Consider the following 20,000-nt stretch of genomic DNA (forward strand, 5'->3'; position numbering starts at 1 on the left):
GGACCAAAACGGAGGGAATGATTAGGTTATCCGACGAACATGAGGCCTTTCTCTAACTCCTGAGGCCTATACTCCATCTCTCCCTCCCTCCCTCCCTCCCTCTCTCTCTCCCTCCTTCCCTCAGTCGAGTTTGCTTTCTTTGCTACAGATGAGTCATAGGGAGGACCAGGTGTTTCTCCTGAACAAAAGTCAGGGTGCTAGTTATCACTACTACAGTACACTACAGTACACTGCATGACACACTACAGCATGATTGCGGCTGGTAGTTAATTGGGATAGCCAGGTAAAGTATAAGCTTGATAGCCAGGAGAAGTGTAAGCTTGATAGCCAGGTGAAGTGTAAACAGTCACAGTTCTGAAAAGCAGGTAAACAGGTGAAGGCAGGTGAACAGCCAGTGTATTGTGACTCTCTCAGACAGGTAAACAGGTGAAGTGACTCAGTCAGGTGGTGTATTGTGACTCTCTCAGACAGGTGGTGTGCTGTGACTCAGTCAGGTGGTGTGCTGTGACTCACCCAGGCAGGTGCGTGCGTCTACGTGGAGGCGTGAGCCCAGGTTACATTCACAGTGGTAGGAGCCCCTGGTGTTCACACATCTGTGCTGGCAGCCTCCGTTATGGACCTGGCACTCATCAATATCTGCATGGAACACACACAAACACACACACACACACACGCCGAAGCACACACACACACACACACACACACGCACGCGCACATACACACGCAAGCACAGGCCCACGCACACATACACATACACACACACAGACAGAGAGAGAGAGGGAAGGTAGAAATTAGAGCAATTTTACTAAACGCTGTCTCATTATCAGAAAACTAAAGTCTACTTCTCAAGAATAAGTTTCCAGAAAGCTCCCATGCAGTGAGGGTGGAATTTAAACACAGCGTTTAGGGTAAAGATTTGCTCCTTAAATAAGACGGAAGATGGATGAGGGTAACAGAACTCAACAAGTACATCCGTGCCCAAACAAACAAATCTCCCATGTGGTAACAACTACTGAACATTTAAAACCAAATTAAAATTCCTTGACTTTTTCCTCCAGTCTCTCTAGGGCATGGCAACAGGAGCTTAAGGAACCCAACGTCGAAAGACACAAAATATACACATTCCACCGAGCCAAGCACTTTGGAGATTATAAACAAATACAGCAAAGGGTTCTTGATCGGAGAGCCTAAAACGGGCACGAAACACAACCAACTGGTCTGTTCTGCGAAACGTAGTTCAGACGTTACGAACCCATTTGCGACCCACAGCTCATTGGGAGGGTCAAAGGTTAACAAATTGTTTTAGGAGTCCCATGGCGGACCTCCAGTGAGATCAGAGGTGACTTGCGCCCTGTTCTGTTTGTACTGGTAACATTCCGTCTGTCACCATCGTCAGGACAATTAAGAACCCCAGAGCCGGGAGCATCTCAACAGCCCCCCAGAGAATCATGAATACATCACACACACTGTTGACAACATTCACAGACATATTACATATTATTCTTTCTGTCACACACACACACACACACACGCGCCCACGCACTCACACACACACACACACACACACACACTGTTGACAACATTCACAGACATATTACGTATTATTCTTTTTGTCACACACACACACACACACACACACGCCCATGCACTCACACAACCACACACACACACACACACACACACACACACACACACACACACACACACACACACTGTTCTGACAACATTCACAGACGTGTTACGTATTATTGTCTCTCACACACACAAGCGCCCTCATGAGTGCCCACACACACACACACACACACACACACACACACTGTTGACAGCATTCACAGACAACATGTTACGTATTATTGTCTCTGTCACACACACACACGCACACACACACACACATACACACACACACACACACTGTTGACAGCATTCACAGACAACATGTTACGTATTATTGTCTCTGTCACACACACACACACACACACACACACACACACACACACACACTTTACACACACACCCTGCCATGTCCCCAGTCTCCAGGTCTGTTCCGTAGCGCCAGGCTGTGTTCCGGCCTGTCAGCACGGTGGACACATTAAAGGTGAGTCTGAGCAGCGCTTGGCATCACGGACAGTCTGTAGAGTCAGTAACACGCCGTAAATGACGGATGACTCCTGCCAGCGTGAGTGAGGAAGAACTGAGTTATGGCGCCGCTCGGAGGGGGCTCAGTAAAGTTCCAACACTCAAAGCATTTATTTTCTCAAAGGAACTATTTAAAGAATTTGGCGTTCGCCTCCGTGAGAAGAAGGTGTTTTTAAACAAGGAGAGTGTGTAGGTCTCGCTGGGTTAGACTACCGGCGTAAAGCTGTTCTAAATGTTATCCTCTCAACGTTGCGTGTTTGTCTTTGGTATGTCACAGTGCGTTGAATGCATGTTGTGAAATTGTGAAATGGTTTGTAATGTGAACACTGTTATATGCAAAATCCCTTAAGTGCTTTCTCCTTCACCCTATTCAACAATAATGAAGATTTATGATCGAGTAAACCCCCCGTAAAAACAGACTACGCACTAGGAACAATACCCTACAGACGAGGAACAATACCCTACCCCTCGTATATTACGTTAATGTCATTACACGTGACATGCTGGTACGTCCCGTTCTTCCACGGAGGTTTGGCTGTAGCTAACAAGGAAGGCCCTACCAGAAGGGACAAGCCAGCAACTCGCTAACCCGCGCCACGCAGGGGGGAGGCCGGCGGAGGTAGAAATGGGGAGGACGGGTCTCATTGTGATGCAGGAACGGAATGAGGAATGCCATGTGACATGTAGATTGGATACCGTTCCTCGTTCCGTCCCGTGCATCACAATGAGCCCCGTCCTTCCCGATTTCTTCCGACCTCCGCTGGCCTCCCCCCTGCGTGGTGTGTACCTACGCCATGTGGGTAGCAGGCGGCAGAGAGGGATGTGGACTGGTACAGCTGAGGCTCATCGCGGTCGTGACACGCCACCCTCGGCCCTGTGAGAGGTTAGAGCAGGACACACACAGAGAGTAAACACATGAACAGTCTGTGTGACCACCTCCTCCACAACGGGGACTGGTTTTAGCGGACCCCCAGGGCAGCAGAAGCCCACTCCGGGGCCTTCTTCTTTGTTTTTGTTTATTTATTCGCACAAAGGAAGTGGTTTAAAAAAAAAAAAAAGTACATAGGAGAAACAAACATAGCCGGTTATTGTGTAAGAGAGGTAAGAAGCCCCAAAGGGCTTATAGTAAGAACCTCCCCTCTAGGACTTACAATTGATCAGAGGATAATTGTTTCCTTATAAAGAGATAATTGTTTCCTTATAAAGAGATAAAAGAAGAAGAAGATTATTATTTTAATAATAATAGTAGTGATGATAATAGTGATGATAATACATAAAACAAAAGCTAAACCCAACAAAACGCATAACACATGAAACATACATACTGAGCATGTTATCTAAGGACTCCAGTTTTTTTTTTTTATATATATTACAAATGCTGACAGGAATGGACAGGTTTGGATAGAAAATCCTCTGTCGGGGGGTACAGGAGCAGAAGCTCTCTCCTGGGGGGTCTCACAACATTTCTGATGTTTATTTTTCCCTCTTGGCCTGGCTTCTTGTAGCCTCCAGAAATATGTCAATACAATTTGAAACATAATTTGCCTGGCCGTAGCGAACAGTAGGTTCGAGGAGCCTGGAGTCCACGTGAGGGGAGGCTGGTGGAGGTAGAAATGGGAGGATGGGCTCATTGTAATGCATGGGACTGGATGAGGAATGGTATCAAACACGTGTTTTCCGGGTCCACATTAGGACCCATAAGGCCTAACTAGGTTACCAGTTAACCTAAGGTTACTAGGTTACCAGACTACCCAGTCTCTGGTTTGGCCTATAGATGAAGCCAGAGCCGTTTACGGTATTTCTAATGGAAGGTTCTGGATGAACCTATCTTCTCCCATTGGAGGAACTGCGGGACATTTACCACATCTTTAAAGATAGTGCTTTTGGCACTGAATACAAGCTCTTTACACATTACTCCAACTGAACCGTGCTGCCAGAACTTGGTTCAACTTCCATCCAGGAAAGCTGGCAGGCACATGGCTTGCTCTCTTCCTCTCTCTCCCCTCCTCTCTTCTCCTCTCTTCTCCTCTCTTCTCTCGTTTCCATCCATGCGGCGAGCTGTTTTTGGGTTTTGGGTTTTTAAATGAAATCGCTCCAGAGAGACGCGGAGCTGTTTCCCCTGCTGCTGGCTAGTGTATGGTGTAAGTACACTAGACAGTAAGTAAGTGCCCCGGCAAGCGTAGTTCTCAAGTCTAAAACATGATCCTTCACAACGGAGCCAAAACCTCAGCAGCCACTGGCTTCCAGCCACCTGGGGGCGGGCTTGGGTCCAGACCCGGCTACCCACAGTCCTGATCACTGTGTTGTCTTTCCCCATGCCTGGAAAAAAAACTGTCCGCCTTGATAGACATCATCTCACTATCAGGGGAGGCTGGCGGAGGTAGGAAACAGAGGACGGGGCTCATTGTAATGCATGGAACGGAATGAGGATCGGTAACAAAACGTGTGGACTACTGCCTTTGATACCATTCCGTATTCCGTTCCATGCATTACAATGAGCCCCGTCCTCCGTGTTCAAACTGCGACAGCCTCCCCTGCCCTTACAAGTACTTGGACCTGTGTTTACTGCCTGTAGGAAACACCTGCATAGTTTTTTTCGGACTGATTTATAATTAGGTTCTGTATCCAGCGCAACGACGTGTAACTGGACTTCTTACTCCATTGAATCCCTTCACAGGAAATGTTCCTTTGGACCGTAACTCACACAGCGAATGAAAGCGTTATCTTCCTCAGCATCGTGCATCGCTGCACTCTCCCGTAACTCTCAAACTACTATGTTGATATATCATTATTTGTCATATTGAAATATGAGAACTGCCAGCTAGGGTTTATGTAGGCATGAGAATGCATCATCGTTCGTTCAGCGTTTACTGAGCGGTCCTGTTTCATGAAGCGTACTCATGTGAAGGGTGTTGATCTCTCTGCTGATAAGCCCCAGCCTCCCTCACTCTGACCCAGGGGAGGCTGGTGGATGTAGAAACCTTAGAAACCCGAGCCCCCCCCCCCCTCCCCAGCTCTGATCTACCACAGGGCAGTACCAGTCAGGAGTTATTTTGGGCAGTGCCAGGCGGCACGCAGGTCACAGCAGACACACACCAGCCAGACTGGCACAGTGATAAAGCTGTGCCAGTCTGCCCAGTCAGGGGGCACACGGCAGCCCAGTAGATCACATGACGTGTGCCACCAGAGGACAGCAGCACAACAAGCCGTTACACTGCAAAGTGTGACACGTACATACAGCACCTGTCCATCAGGGGGAGGCTGGCAGAGGTAGAAATCAGAGGACGGAGGCTCATTGTGATTTGTGGAACGGAATGAGGACTACGTGTTTCATACTGTTCCTCGTTTCATTCCATGCATTCACAATGAGCCTCCGTCCTCTGGTTTCTACCTCCTCCATAACAGAGTTGATGTGTCAAGTTTAGGGCGCTTAGGTGGCGTAGCGGGTTAAGCGTTGACCACGTAACCGCAGGGTCTCCGGATCGATTCCGGCCGGGGACATATCCAGCATGTCATCCCTCCTCTCTCTCTCACCCATCCCTCCTGTCTAAATTTCTACTATATCTGTCAATAAAAAATTAAAAATATGAGTGGGACTGCCCCACTCAGAAAAAAATAACTTAGGTTCAGTTCAGGTTCAGGTTCAGTTCCTCATCAGACTAACAACATCTATGAACCCACAGCAGTGTCACATGCTGTGCCTGTACATGCCATGCCTGGCAGCATCCTGTACTAGAACATGCATGGTCTGTACGGTATCGTTTACAGGTGGTATTGTCTCATGCAGCAGGTGGTAGACATCACCACACAGGTGTGGAATGCTGCAGGACTCACCTGGGAGGTAGCCCCTGTTGTAGCCGTGGTAACCCTGCAGGCAGGTGTAGCAGATCCTTCTGGTATGGTAGCGGTACTGGTAGTTGTTGCCGTGAACCCCGACACACCCCAACAGCAGCACTAGCAATCCCCAGAATAATGCCATGACTATGAGAACTAAACAGTCAAGCCAAAAATAATCTAAATAAACTTCGAAAAAGATGTTCAAAAAAAAGATGTTCGCGTGGACAGTAGAAGAGAGAACGAACACTGTGATAATAAAGATTTGAAGAGATTGCGCACCACAGCGAAAATATGAAAATGAATATTGTTCAAAAACAAAAGCCTTGTCTGATTGATCATCCCAGTTCCATCCTGTGTGAGGCAGTGCTCTCCTGGCTCTCTCTGCTCCTCCTGACTTCTCCTCCACTCTCTGTGAATCCCTCTCTCCCTTTACATTTCTCCCTCCCTCTCTCTCTTTGAATCTCTCCCTCCCTCTCTCTTTCTTAATACTCTCTGCCCACCCCCTCCACCCTGTCTCTCTTTCTAACATGTCCAGCACATTAAAAGCCCTCCTTCTCCTCCTATCCTCCTCCCCCCCCGCCCCCCAATCATTCTCCTCAAGGTACATCCAAGATCACAAAGTGTACACAAAGGAACGATGATACTGCATTTTTGACACAAGTAGCGTTTTTGAGAGTGCCAACAGTACAGATGCTTTCTCTTCATACAGATTTAGGACTACAAGTTGGCCATTGTACTTTGGTTGTCACATCAAAGGCTGATGTGTTCGAAGAGAGGCGAGAGATTTATAGCAGACAGTGTTCAGGTACTGTCAGGAATGTGAATAAACCCGATGATTTACGATATCATATCTATATACGTTTCTTTTGATATTGAAATGAATGTAAGAAAAATCTGTATGCCAAATCTGATAAAGTGCCAAAGGTTAGAAGGGATATTCAGAGTCCAAACATACCAGACACAGGAATGGACCTAGCGCTGAGCCCAAATCTACTCAGTCAGGAGCCCGGTGCAGTTCTGTTATGCCCTGCCAACACATACATTCAACCTCCGGGAGGTCGGACCTTGACAGGTCCTAATGCTTTATAAGAAGGCATATACAGAGTCAAAAACATCTCCGTGATCGTAAAAAGAAATCTTGCTAAATTCCAATGAGTTGAACTCAACGGTGCTGGGTTCCACTGTGTGTTCCACTGTGTTCCACTGTGTGTTCCACTGTGTTCCACTGTGTGTTCCACCACGCAGGGGAGGCTGGTGGAGGTGGACATCAGAGGACAGGGGAGACTGGTGGAGGTAGACATGGGAGGACAGGAGAGGCTGGGGGAGGTGGACATGGGAGGACAGGGGAGGCTGGTGGAGGTAGACATGGGAGGACAGGGGAGGCTGGTGGAGGTAGACATCAGAGGACAGGGGAGGCTGGGGGAGGTAGACATGGGAGGACAGGGGAGGCTGGTGCAGGTAGACATGGGAGGACAGGGGAGGCTGGGGGAGGTAGACATGGGAGGACAGGGGAGGCTGGTGGAGGTAGACATGGGAGGACAGGGGAGGCTGGGGGAGGTGGACATGGGAGGACAGGGGAGGCTGGGGGAGGTGGACATCAGAGGACAGGGGAGGCTGGTGGAGGTAGACATGGGAGGACAGGAGAGGCTGGTGGAGGTGGACATGGGAGGACAGGGGAGGCTGGTGGAGGTAGACATGGGAGGACAGGGGAGGCTGGTGGAGGTAGACATGGGAGGACAGGGGAGGCTGGGGGAGGTAGACATGGGAGGACAGAGGAGGCTGGTGGAGGTGGACATAGGAGGACAGGGGAGGCTGGTGGAGGTAGACATGGGAGGACAGGGGAGGCTGGTGGAGGTAGACATGGGAGGACAGGGGAGGCTGGTGGAGGTGGACATGGGAGGACAGGGGAGGCTGGTGGAGGTAGACATGGGAGGACAGGGGAGGCTGGTGGAGGTGGACATCGGAGGACAGGGGAGGCTGGTGGAGGTGGACATGGGAGGACAGGGGAGGCTGGGGGAGGTAGACATGGGAGGACAGGGGAGGCTGGGGGAGGTAGACATGGGAGGACAGGGGAGGCTGGTGGAGGTAGACATGGGAGGACAGGGGAGGCTGGGGGAGGTAGACATTGAAGGACAGGGGAGGCTGGTGGAGGTAGACATGGGAGGACAGGGGAGGCTGGGGGAGGTAGACATTGAAGGACAGGGGAAGCTGGGGGAGGTGGACATCGGAGGACAGGGGAGGCTGGGGGAGGTAGACATCAGAGGACAGGGAAGGCGTTTGATACCACTCCTCCTCCTGTCCCACGCATTACAGCCTCCCCTGTGTGTTCTGTGTGTCCCTGACAGACAGACTGAAATGTTCCGTCCCAGGGGAAACACCACTGGAGAACACCAGACACCAGAACACCAGACACCAGCCAGCTGCTCCACACACAGGCAGCATCAACGGAAAGCAGACTGGTTGTCAAGCCTAGACAGACCACCAGGAATGGATACAGTGGGCATCAGACGCACGCACACGCACACACACACACACACATGCATGCACACACACACACACACACACACACACACGCACGCACACGCACGCACGCACACACACACACACACACACACATACACACACACACACACACACACACACACACTCACGCACACACTTACACACACAGACAGACAGACACACACATAGACAGACAGACAGAATGACAGACAGACAGACAGACACACACAAACACACACATACACACACACACACACACACACTCCTGGCACAGAGTCTGTCTAAACAGAAGCGGGCAACGCAGGGTAGAGAGAGGGAGCCAGGCTTTAGATAAGCATGAAAGAAGACTGATAGGCATGCGAGGTTAACAGATGTCATAAATCCTGCCTGGATAACACACACACACACACACACACACGTCAACACAACTCCCTAACCCTAACCCTTCTCCCTCAGAAGACCTTTGCTGTGAAGGCCCTGCAGTCCGTGTGAACATGAGTGATTTACTCCATGTTGGTTTTGGAGACAGAGGTGAGCCTCCCGCCATCTGACTCGAACACACGTCTCTCAGACAGACATTTGCATGCACCTCCACACACACCGTGTCCATTTACACTCACACACACAAACACATAACTCAGTAACCAGGCATGATGGTGCCAAACTCTTGCACACCGTACACCCTACACCCCTCACCTCCAACCCTGCACTGCACTGCACTACACACACACACACACACACACACACACACACACACACACTCTTGCACACCGTACACCCTACCCCTCACCCCCAACCCTGCACTGCAACTACACACACACACACACACACACACACACACACACACACTCTGGCACACCATATACCCGAGGCCTCCCCCCCAGCCGTGCTGTTCAGCGGCCGTGACCAGGGGAGTGTTGACACTGCTACAGCCAGCTCAGCTTCACCGTGGTTGCTATTGGCAACCTCCTCCCACATCTGGGCCACTCATATCAACACTGCTCATTCATAACAAAGCGCAGTCCAACAATAAGACCAGGAGCTTAAAGAAGGGAATCTCTCCTGAGAGGATTGTGCATTTCTGTTATGTTTGCTAGAATATTCCATTAAATTGTATTTTCCAAAAGACCAAAAAAAAACAATACAGGTATTGTTCTTTAAATTGTATATTTAAAGCCAAATCAGCAAACAACAGATGATTGGATTTTGAAGCAGAAATATTGTAAAATATTATTTATGGCCAATGTGTGTGTGTGTGTGTGTGTGTGTGTGTGTGTGTGTGTGTGTGTGTGTGTGTGTGCGTGCGTGCGTGTGTGTGTGTGTGTGTGTGTGTGTGTGTGAGTGCATGCGTGCGTCCATCCGTGTATGTGTGTGTGTGTGTGTGTGTGTGTGTGTGTGTGTGTGTGTGTGTGTGTGTGGTCCAGCATTACAACTGTGTTTACTATCTCCCCCTGATTGAATGAATCTGTGTGTGTTAACAGTGTGACTGTTGGCTGTGTGTTAACAGTGTGACTGTTGGCTGTGTGTTAACAGTGTGACTGTTGGCTGTGTGTTAACAGTGTGACTGTTGGCTGTGTGTTAACAGTGTGACTGTTGGCTGTGTGTTAACAGTGTGACTGTTGGCTGTGTGTTAACAGTGTGACTGTTGGCTGTGTGTTAACAGTGTGACTGTTGGCTGTGTGTTAACAGTGTGACTGTTGGCTGTGTGTTAACAGTGTGACTGTTGGCTGTGTGTTAACAGTGTGACTGTTGGCTGTGCCCATACAGCTCTCCAACCTCCCGCCTGTCAACCAGTAGGAATGTTCTGATCATCCCTATGGGGTTAGCCAGCCACACACACGCAGCTACCATGCAAGGTGCCGGCCGACTCATTGGGAGAAATTTGGGGTTCAGTGTCTTGGGGTTCAGTGTCCGCCGGCTCTACCTCCTGCGCCACAGCCGCCTCCTGTCATATTTCTTATGTGTGTGTGTGTGTGTGTGTGTGTGTGTGTGTGTGTGTGAATTATGCATTGTATTGTTGTATTGTTGGACTCATCATCTCTTTCTGTTCTTTATTCAGCGGTGAAAACCCAACAGCCCTTTCACAAGGGAACACAAGAGCATCTCACGTGAACATGACGTTGAGTTCTTCTTCTGCGCCTGTGAAGGCCTGATTACAGGGAGGGAGATGTTCTTGCCCATTAGACATCATCATACTGACGCAGACACAGACAGAGAAGGGGTGATATTGAACCCAGATGTGACAACATTCCTATTAGCTGTTTTAATAACCATAACATGACCTTGTATTATTAGATCAGAGCTTTAACCGGCTCCTGTAGCAAGCGATCATACTACAGAGCATTCTCCCCAGGGCTCGGAGGCAGAACACATTGAACTCATCATTGTGATCCTCTCAACTACTTACAGTGCAAGAGATGTTCTAATTAAAAACACCGAAGTATTTTGGGTCAAAAACAAGAATTTCTTGAAACAAAGGATTCTTCCCAATGGAATATGTGGAGATGAAGTGGTGGTGGTGGTGGTGGTGGTGGTGGTGATGGAGATGGTGGTGGTGGTGGTGGTGGTGGTGGAGGTGGTGGTGGTGGTGGAGGAGATGGAGGTGTGAGTGGAGGTGGTGGTGATGGTGATGGAGGTAGTGGGGATGGTGGAGGAGGTGGAGGATGTGGAGGTGGTGGTGGAGGAAGAGGTGGAGGTGTTGGAGTAGATGGAGGTGTGAGTGGAGGTGTGGTGGAGGAGGAGGAGGTAGATGTGAAAGTGATGGTGGAGGAGGAGGTGGATGTGTAGGTGATGGTGGTGGAGGTGTAAGTAGAGGTGGCGGTGGCGGTGATGGTGATGGAGGTGTAAAGTGGAGGAGGTGGAGATGGAGGCGTGTGTTGTGAGTGAAGCTGACGGAGGTGCGGATGACGGTGATGGTGACAGAGGTGACGAAGGTGTGAGTGGACTGACCTTGGCATGTCCGGCTGTCCTCCTTCAGCTGCTGACCAGAGGGACACTTGCAGTAGAAGCTCCCGATGGTGTTACAGCAGAGCGCCTCGCAGCCTCCGTTCGTCTCCTCACACTCGTTCACGTCTGTAGGACGACACAGAGGGTCAGGGTTAGGGTCAGGGTTAGGGCTAGGGTTGGGGTTAGGGCTAGGGTTAGGGTTAGTCAGACACACAGCAGCAGACAGCAACAGGCCTGGTATTAAGGTATCAGTTACAGACCAGCAGATTAGATAGTGTCAACAAATCATAAAAACGTAATGAAAAAAAGGTTACATTTGTCACTACTGTAGTCTCATAATCCGCTGTGGAATGAAGATGTAGGAGTGAGAAACTAAATAGATCAGGGGAGGTTGACGGAGGTAGAAATCGGAGGACGGGGCTCGTTGTAATGCATGGAACGGAATGAGGAGTGGTAACAAACACGTGTGTTTGATATATTCCAATACCGTTCCCCCGTTCCGTTCCATGCATTAGAACGAGCCCGTCCTCCGATTTCTGCCTCCGCCAGCCTCCCCTGAAATAGATGCGAGAGGAAAACAAGAGAGGACTAGGAGAGGTAGCCCTGGAGAGAACACATCTGACAACATTAAATCAGTCACACATGTTTTCCCCCCAGAGGGAACGTGCCAACCTCCAGAAGGAACACAAGAAGCAAGTGTCCTGCCTGCGAGAAGCAGCGGTGGGATCCAGCGTCATTCCACATTCTTAAACCACCACTGATTAGAAAGAAATGTTGATTTTCATTTCATGTCAGACAGAGTTTAAGTCAAAAGTCTTCCCTGGATGAGTTTGGGAAGATGGTTCCAGAGGTTTTGGAGAAATTCAGCTGCTTAACTGTTCTTGGAAAATCAGGAGCATGATTATGAGTCCCTAATCTAAAGTTTCCATCTTCAAATTGTCTCTTTCCTACAGCGTTACTGAGGGTGGAGCAGCACTGAAGCACATCTCGTCTCTGAAGCCAGAACAAAGACTTCCAGTTTCAACATGACCTCTGACCTTCACTTCACATGAATGTTGTTCCTCTATGAATCAATTCAATGTATTTGGGTTACAAATACACTTTTTTTACAAAGTCAATTGTTTCAAAGTGCTTTACAACAAGAACTTTACAAACAATAAATACAATACAAATATGACATAAATGACATATGAACTAATGCCCAGCCCATAGACCCCAAAAAAGCCAACCAAGGTAAAAAAAACTCTCCATAAGCCACAATGGCAAGGGAAAATGTACTAGTATACTATACTAGTCTATACTACTCTAGTCTCACAAAGTCGGACTGAGTTTCTTAGTTCAGAGATGGCTGGTGGAGGTAGATATGGCTGGTGGAGGTAGATATGGCTGGTGGAGGTAGATATCGGAGGATGGGCTCATTTAATGCATGCACATTTGATACTATTCCATATTCCATTCCATGGATTACAATGAGCCTGTTCTCCGATTTCTACCTCCATCAGCCTCCACTGGAGTTGACCTCTATACCCGTATAGTATAGTAATTACTTTGTAACAGTGAAACCAGGGGAGGCTGGTGAAGGTAGAAATCGGGGCTCATTGTAACATACTATATGCATTACAACGAGCCTGTCCTCCGATCTCTACCTCCACCAGCCTGCCCTGAGTGAAATCCTGCCTTCATTGTAGTCCTCAGTGCTACTGTGGGGTCAGACAAGAGAAACTCAATACCCCAGAAGCCCCCTCTCTCACCTCAAAACTTCACCCAATGGAAACCAGAGACGGTCGACTAATAGAGGATGCCAGAAATATAATTCTGCTGACAGTGCTCTTTTTTACGAAGCCAGTTTTTTCCCCGTCTCATTTATCAACACACACAACCTCCTGTCACGGCTGTCAATTCTGCTGTTCCGCATGTATTCTCTCTCTCCCTGACTCACAACCTCCAAACACCCAGCACACTGACTCTGGTCCGGGTCCGGCGCTGACAAACCAAGTCGTACGGGTTCAGAGGTGAACACCGAGAGGTCAGAGAACACATCGTGAGTCGTTTAGACAGACGATGATTGGGCCTGTCTGTCTTCTATTACTGTGAGAAACAAGCATCGCACAGGGGCTGTTTTTCATTCGCTATGCCCAACTGAAGGAATCTTGGGACTGGGGGAAATTGGCTGGGTAGAGGGAAGAGATGGAGGGGGGAGGGGGAAGGGGGAAGGGGGGTGAAGAGAGGGAGGGGGGGGGGAGTATTTGCTTGGCACTAATCATCTCATAAACCTTTTTCGATCCATAAAAAGAGGAGAGTTGTGGAGGATACCCAGCGAGGGCCAAGGGGAAGTAGCTTTTTTCCCCGGCTGTGGTGCATTTTTTTGCGCCTTCGGGCGACGCCAGCGCTAACCAGCCAATTAACACATCTCACTCTCACTTAACAACATCTGGAAATGTTAACGCCGAAACGCTCTGCTCTTTATGTTTCCAAACATTATTATTCAAAGAAATGCCTCGTCCTAGAAGCTATACATGTTCAAACTGCTCCTGAGGCAGAACCAATGGTTGGAGGTGGAGAAGGCCAAACGATTGTCTTGTCTATGTCCACTCCACTCAGTACAGAACAAATATACACAACTTAAGAGATTGCCCAAGCCCCGTCTAGCGATCATTGAACATGACGACATGTCATGTACGCCCCTAGTGGCCGCTGATGGGAATGACACATTCCTGTGAGCAGTATGCGACCTGTGGGTCAAGGACGTGAGTCAGTGGCCCTGGGGTAGGTGGGGGGTCCTGTGTGTTTTCATGGCAGTGTGTCGGGTGAGGGGGCGGCTGTATCCCTGGATCCCTTCCCTGAGGCCACACACCTGCGCGGTTGCCATGGTTTTACGAGGGGTCAGGGGTCACGCAAGGTCCAGGTCACGCTCATGTGTCATTCAGCCCAGCTGACCCGCTACGGGCCAATATTATGATCCACCACGGGTCAGGATCCACAAGGCCACAGTCCTGATTCCAAATAGAGACATACAGAAATATTGGCACCCCCACACTATCTTCTGTCAGATAATGCATCACTTCTCAATGATGTCGCGATTACAAATGTTTTGGTATTGACATGAGTGGGGGCGCCTTGTGACCGGTCCACAGGCTACGCCCACACCTGACTCCAGGGGGCAGCAGTGGGACACTCTTCTCTCAGGTCTTGGGTGCAGTAATGTCCAACCACATCATCCATAAGCAGGACCTCCAGTCCAGTACTATGCACCTGAAGCAGAGGAAGGCCTGGCGTGGCTGGCCTGATAGAAATGAAATAAACTCAATAAGCCCTTAGGAAAACAAACCATCCGTCTTAATTAATACCATTCCATTATACCAGGGGAGGCTGGTGGAGGTAGAAATCGGAGGACAGGCTCATTACAGTGCATGGAATGGAATGAGGAATGGTATCGAACACCTGTGCCTGTGGGACCTGTCTGTCCCTGTGTCTGTCTCCCTGTCTGTCTCCCTGGCTGTCCCCCTGTCGTTCTCCCTATCTGTCTCCATGTCTGTCTCCCTGTCTGTCTCCCTGTCTGTCTCCCTGCATGGCCTGTCTCTCCCCCTGTCTGTCCTCCTGTCTGTCTCCCTGTCTGTCTCCCTGTCTGTCTCTCTGTCTGTCTCCCTGCCTGTCCCCCTGTCTGTCTCCCTGTACCCTAGCCTGTCTGTCTCCCTGTCTGTCTCCCTGTCTGTGTCCTTGTCTGTCTCCTTGTCTGTCCCCCTGTCTGTCCCCCTGTCTGTCTCCCTGTCTGTCTCCCTGTCTGTCTCCCTGTCTGTCTCCCTGCATGGCCTGTCTCTCCCCTGTCTGTCCTCCTGTCTGTCTCCTTGTCTGTCTCCCTGTCTGTCTCCTTGTCTGTCTCCCTGTCTGTCTCCCTATCTGTCCCCCTGTCTGTCCCCCTGTCTGTCTCCCTGTCTGTCTCCCTGTCTGTCTCCCTGTCTGTCTCCCTGTACCCTGGCCTGAAGGCCTGAGGGCAGGTGTGTGTGTGTGTGTGTGTGTGTGTGTGTGTTAGCTATGAGATGATGAGGCCCAGAGCCAGACAAAGCAGTCTGTCTGATGTCAGATGTGATGTCTGAGGGCCTGACGCGTGTAGCAGGACCCCAGCGCAGGTCAGGGTCAGAGCAGGCCAGGCCCGGGGCTGCAGGCCAAACCCACACGGCAGCCGGTGGAAAATACCCAGGCGTAATTACACCCTGTGATGGATGTCCTCATATAGGTCACCTGGACTGACATAGACATCCCAGTCTAACCCGGGGGGCTAGGGGTGGAGCATGACATGGAATTTGGACAGAACCACACATACAGTAGAGGCAACCACCTGGTCCAAGACATCCACTCCCGTCTGGTCAGAGGGTTCTGGACTCTGAGAGGACCGACCTGTTGGCCAGATGGATCTCCGTGCTATACGACAGTGTCCGACAAACAGGATTCTATGTGTATGTGCACCACACTTTATTTTATGTAGGCATGCAGGCACACAGGAATGCAGGCACACACACACACACACACACACACACACACACACAGTTTGTGTTCTCGGCTGTCAGTTCAGCTGGCTGTGATCAGGGCGGTCCCTCCACAGTAAGCAGGTCAGGCTGAATGGCGCCTCCACACCTTGGTGCATTTGAACATGCCACCAACAGGACCCCCAGTGACCCGGTTCTGACCCGGTTCTCCATGACCCGGTTCTCCATGTCCTCACGGCCCATTGACTCTTACTGCCAACCAAGCGGCTGCTTCTGGCACTCCCACTCACCCAGACACACACACACCGGTCCCCCCTAGGAATCCATTACAATGAGCCTCCGTCCTCCGATTTCTACCTCCACCAGCCTCTCCTGACCTCAGTGAGGTGATTCCTGGGGGGGTGGGAGGTGTGTGTGTGTGCCTGGGTGAGTGGGAGAGCCAGAAGCAGCTCCACTCCGCTGCACTCTTCCTACATCAACATCTCTAGGAGCCAAGGGAACACAGAACACCGAACGCTGAATTTTGTCTATTTTTCTGTCCGAGTGAAAAAAAAAAAAACCATCAAAAAAGCCCTTCAAAATTGACTTCAATCTTCTATTTCCCCTGTAGTGGACATTCTGTTCTGACACAATTGCGAGAAAGAATTGAAAACAAACAACTGTTAAGCTGATGGTTCCAAGTGCGTGTTGTTTGGTGTTGAACTCGCTCAGCGGCATTGCGAGAGCGGAGAGCGGAGAGCGTTGACTCCCGGCTTACATTCCAGAGCTGTATTGTGTGACATCCTGTGATAAGAACAACCTCGACGGCTCCCTGGAGAACCCCAGCAGGACCGAGAGAGGGGAGTGGGGGGGGGGGGGGGTTAGGGGTGGCGGAGAGAGGGGGGGCTTACACTAACACATGCCGGAGCCAAAGGAAACCACCAGGACCCTGATCTGATACCATCTCCAACACCAGGAGGACCAGGAGGAACACTGGAGCATTCATCCATCCAGGAGGAAGGCCATAGATAGTCTGTTTCCTCTTAGGGGTCCTGATCTAACAACCTGCTAGTTTGGAGCTGTTGTATTGGGACTAAAGACCCATCTCTTCAGGCTACACATTAACTGTCCCTCCTAAGACCTCTTCATACCCACTACCCACCCCCTGTACAGTTTCTCTACTGAAAATAAAATATATTATATATATATATATTTTTTAATAATCCTAATTCTTCTTTATTCTAGCATTATGACTGCCAGTGGCCCCTGGCCTCGAGCATAGATAACTTTTTCTTGCGATGACTGATGGATAGATAATTCACTTACCGTACTTACTAAATATTATTTGTTGTGAGTCGCTTTGCTAAATGCCCAAAATGTAAATGTTGTGTTTGACACATGCTGTGTTTGACACATCTTCTCACAGAGGGGGGTGTGTGTTGATTGATAGTGCTCCGTAGACCTGTAGGCCGAGTCAAAGCAGTCAACTGGAACAGACAACTGTTACACAGGAAACCCAGGAAACCCACCCTGACCTTTGACCTCCAGTATAAGTGACCCTTGAACTGTTTATTGTAGCAGACACGTTTCCTCTTCCTGTACAGCAGTACGTGCCAAAAGGTTGCATCATGACAGAAGATCAGAAGAAACAGATGAACTCTCCTCAGACAAGACGCGCCTCACAACCCAGAGAACCTCCATGGATGTCAAATGAACGCTGCTGTCAACATGTGTAGAATATATATTAGAAGACATATATATTCTAAATGTACACTCACTGAACACTTTATTAGGAAAACTATACTAAGGAAGCAATTTACCATGAGAGGAAGGGGGTTGTGGACTCATTTACCACTGGTACAGGGTTGTGGCACGAGGCGAAGCCGAGTAGGAAAACCCTGTACAGTGGTAATTGAGTCCACAACCCCCGCCCTGGAATGGTCAATTGCTTTTCTACAACAGCCACCACATAATATAAAAAATAAACATGTTACACAGTTGTAACATTAAATTAATTGATTTACAATCATTAATTGTTTCAGAATACATATATCCTTCTGCCACAGAATATAGTCCCATAAACAAGATCAACGATTGCATTGTAGGTCAACACAGGTGTTCTTAATCAGATTGAGGGGGAGGCGCATTGATACTGGAAATGCGGTCTGAACTGTGGGTTGTTGGGGTATTTACCACTGTTGCTAGCCAATCAGAATCCAGTATCCAAACATGCTGTTGTAGAATACTGAGTAAGGCCTCCCTTTGCTCTTAAAACAGCCTCAATTGTTCGTGGCATTCATTCCACAAGATGTTGGAAACATTCATTTGAGATTGTGGTCCATGATGACATGATTGCATCACACAATTCCTGTTTCAGGTGCACTTTTAAGCTGTGAATCTCCCGTTCTACCACATCCCAAAAGTGTTCTATTGGATTCAGATCCGGTGACTGGGAAGGCCACTGAAGAACACTGAACTCATTGTCATGTTCATGAATCCAGTCTGAGATTACTTTTGCTTTGTGACATGGTGCAAGCTGCCCTGATCACAGCCAGCTGAACTGACAGCAGAGAACACAAACTGTGTGTGTGTGTGTGTGTGTGTGTGTGTGCGTGCGTGCGTGCGTGCGTGCGTGCGTGCGTGCGTGCGTGCGTGCGTGTGTGTGTGTGTGTATGTATGTGTAAGTAGCCATTAGAAGATGGGTAGATTGTGGCCATGAAGGGATGTGCATGGTCAGCAACAATACTCTAATAGGCTCTGGCATTCAAGTCATGATTGGCTGGTATTAACTGGCCCAAAGTGTGAAAAGAAAACATTCCCCACCATCCGAATGACTGAGAAGGTATACAGGTGTTCCTAATAAAGTGTTCAGTGAGTGTATACAGTTACGGTACATGTGGGAAAACGGTACATGTGGGAATACTAGGATTAGGGTTAGGTGCTACGTCCACTTGGTACATGCTGGCATGTCTAACCCTACCCCTAACCCTAACCCTAACCCTAGTTTTCCCACATGTACCGTTTTCCCACATGTACCGTAACATATACAGTATATAGAATATATATTACAATACATATATATTCTAAATGTATATCCTGGTCTCTGAACATCTCAGTACTGACTAGAATGGTACCAGATCAGTTCCGATCGTGTCTTTGTTGGACGAGATGCAGCATGACAAAACTGTGGATCTAATGTTTCCTTATGGTGCTTCCCTGCCAGACTGCTGTCTCTCTGCTATGTCAATATTTACAGAGACACGGGCTCAGCCAAACCACACAAGCAGAGGCTATGTGACCTGACGAGACCAGGAAGCCCCCTCAACCTTCCCCTCACCTTCCCAAACCATAGACACGCGTATACAGGAGTATACAAGAGCCAGTGTGATGACCCCAGACGGCAACAGTGAGGAGTTTGACATCCTGGTTGGGGCATCCAGGCCCCCTTCCTCTTAGACTTCCTGCTAGACTATGCACTCAGGAAGGCCATCAGTGGACGGGAGCAAGAACTCGGCCTCACTATAACACCTAGGAGGTCAAGACGACACCCCGCCGTAGTCCTAACAAACCTGGACTACGCGGACGACATCAGCCTGCTCTCCGACCGCTTAGAGCAACCACAGGAGCTCCTGTGCAGAGTGGAGACAGAGTGTGTGCCCAGGTTGGCCTTCGGCTAAATGCCAAGAAAACCGAGGTAATCACCTACAACATCCCCCTGGACCGTCCACCTCTAACAACAACAGGAGGCATTGCTCTGAAGGAAGTCAACGATATGAAATACCTGGGCTCACGGGTGAACTCGTCCGAGCAAGACCTTAAAGTGAGGAAGGCACTTGCGTGGAGGGCCCTGAACGGCATGGCCAGTGTGTGGCACTCCAACCTTCCCACGACAAATCAAACTCAGCTTCTTCTATGCAGCGGTAGAGTCCGTTCTCCTATACGGCTGTGAATGCTGGACCCTGAAGCCTACCCTGCAGAAGTCCCTAGATGGGCACTACACCAGATTGCTGCGTGCAGTACTTAACATCGACAAGAGCAGGCATATTACCAACAAGCATCTGTATCGGGGGTCACCAAGGATAAGCGAGAAAATAGCAGTCAAGAGAATGAGGCTGG

General features: G+C 49.4%; 1 protein-coding gene across 1 annotated transcript in view; it reads right to left on the minus strand.

Annotated features, from left to right (window-relative positions):
• megf6b (multiple EGF-like-domains 6b) overlaps window positions 1-20,000 on the minus strand; it is a gene marked incomplete at both ends in the record, with an annotated part of 97,937 nt that overhangs the window by 35,204 nt on the left and 42,733 nt on the right. The window contains 2 exons of the mRNA XM_080545646.1: window positions 514-636; window positions 11,425-11,547. Coding sequence (XP_080401772.1) covers window positions 514-636; window positions 11,425-11,547 — 246 coding nt within the window. The remainder of the gene's footprint in view (window positions 1-513; window positions 637-11,424; window positions 11,548-20,000) is intronic.

Source organism: Nansenia antarctica, assembly GCF_963989245.1.
Source record: "Nansenia antarctica genome assembly, chromosome: 15".
Classification (NCBI taxonomy): Eukaryota; Metazoa; Chordata; class Actinopteri; order Argentiniformes; family Microstomatidae; genus Nansenia; species Nansenia antarctica.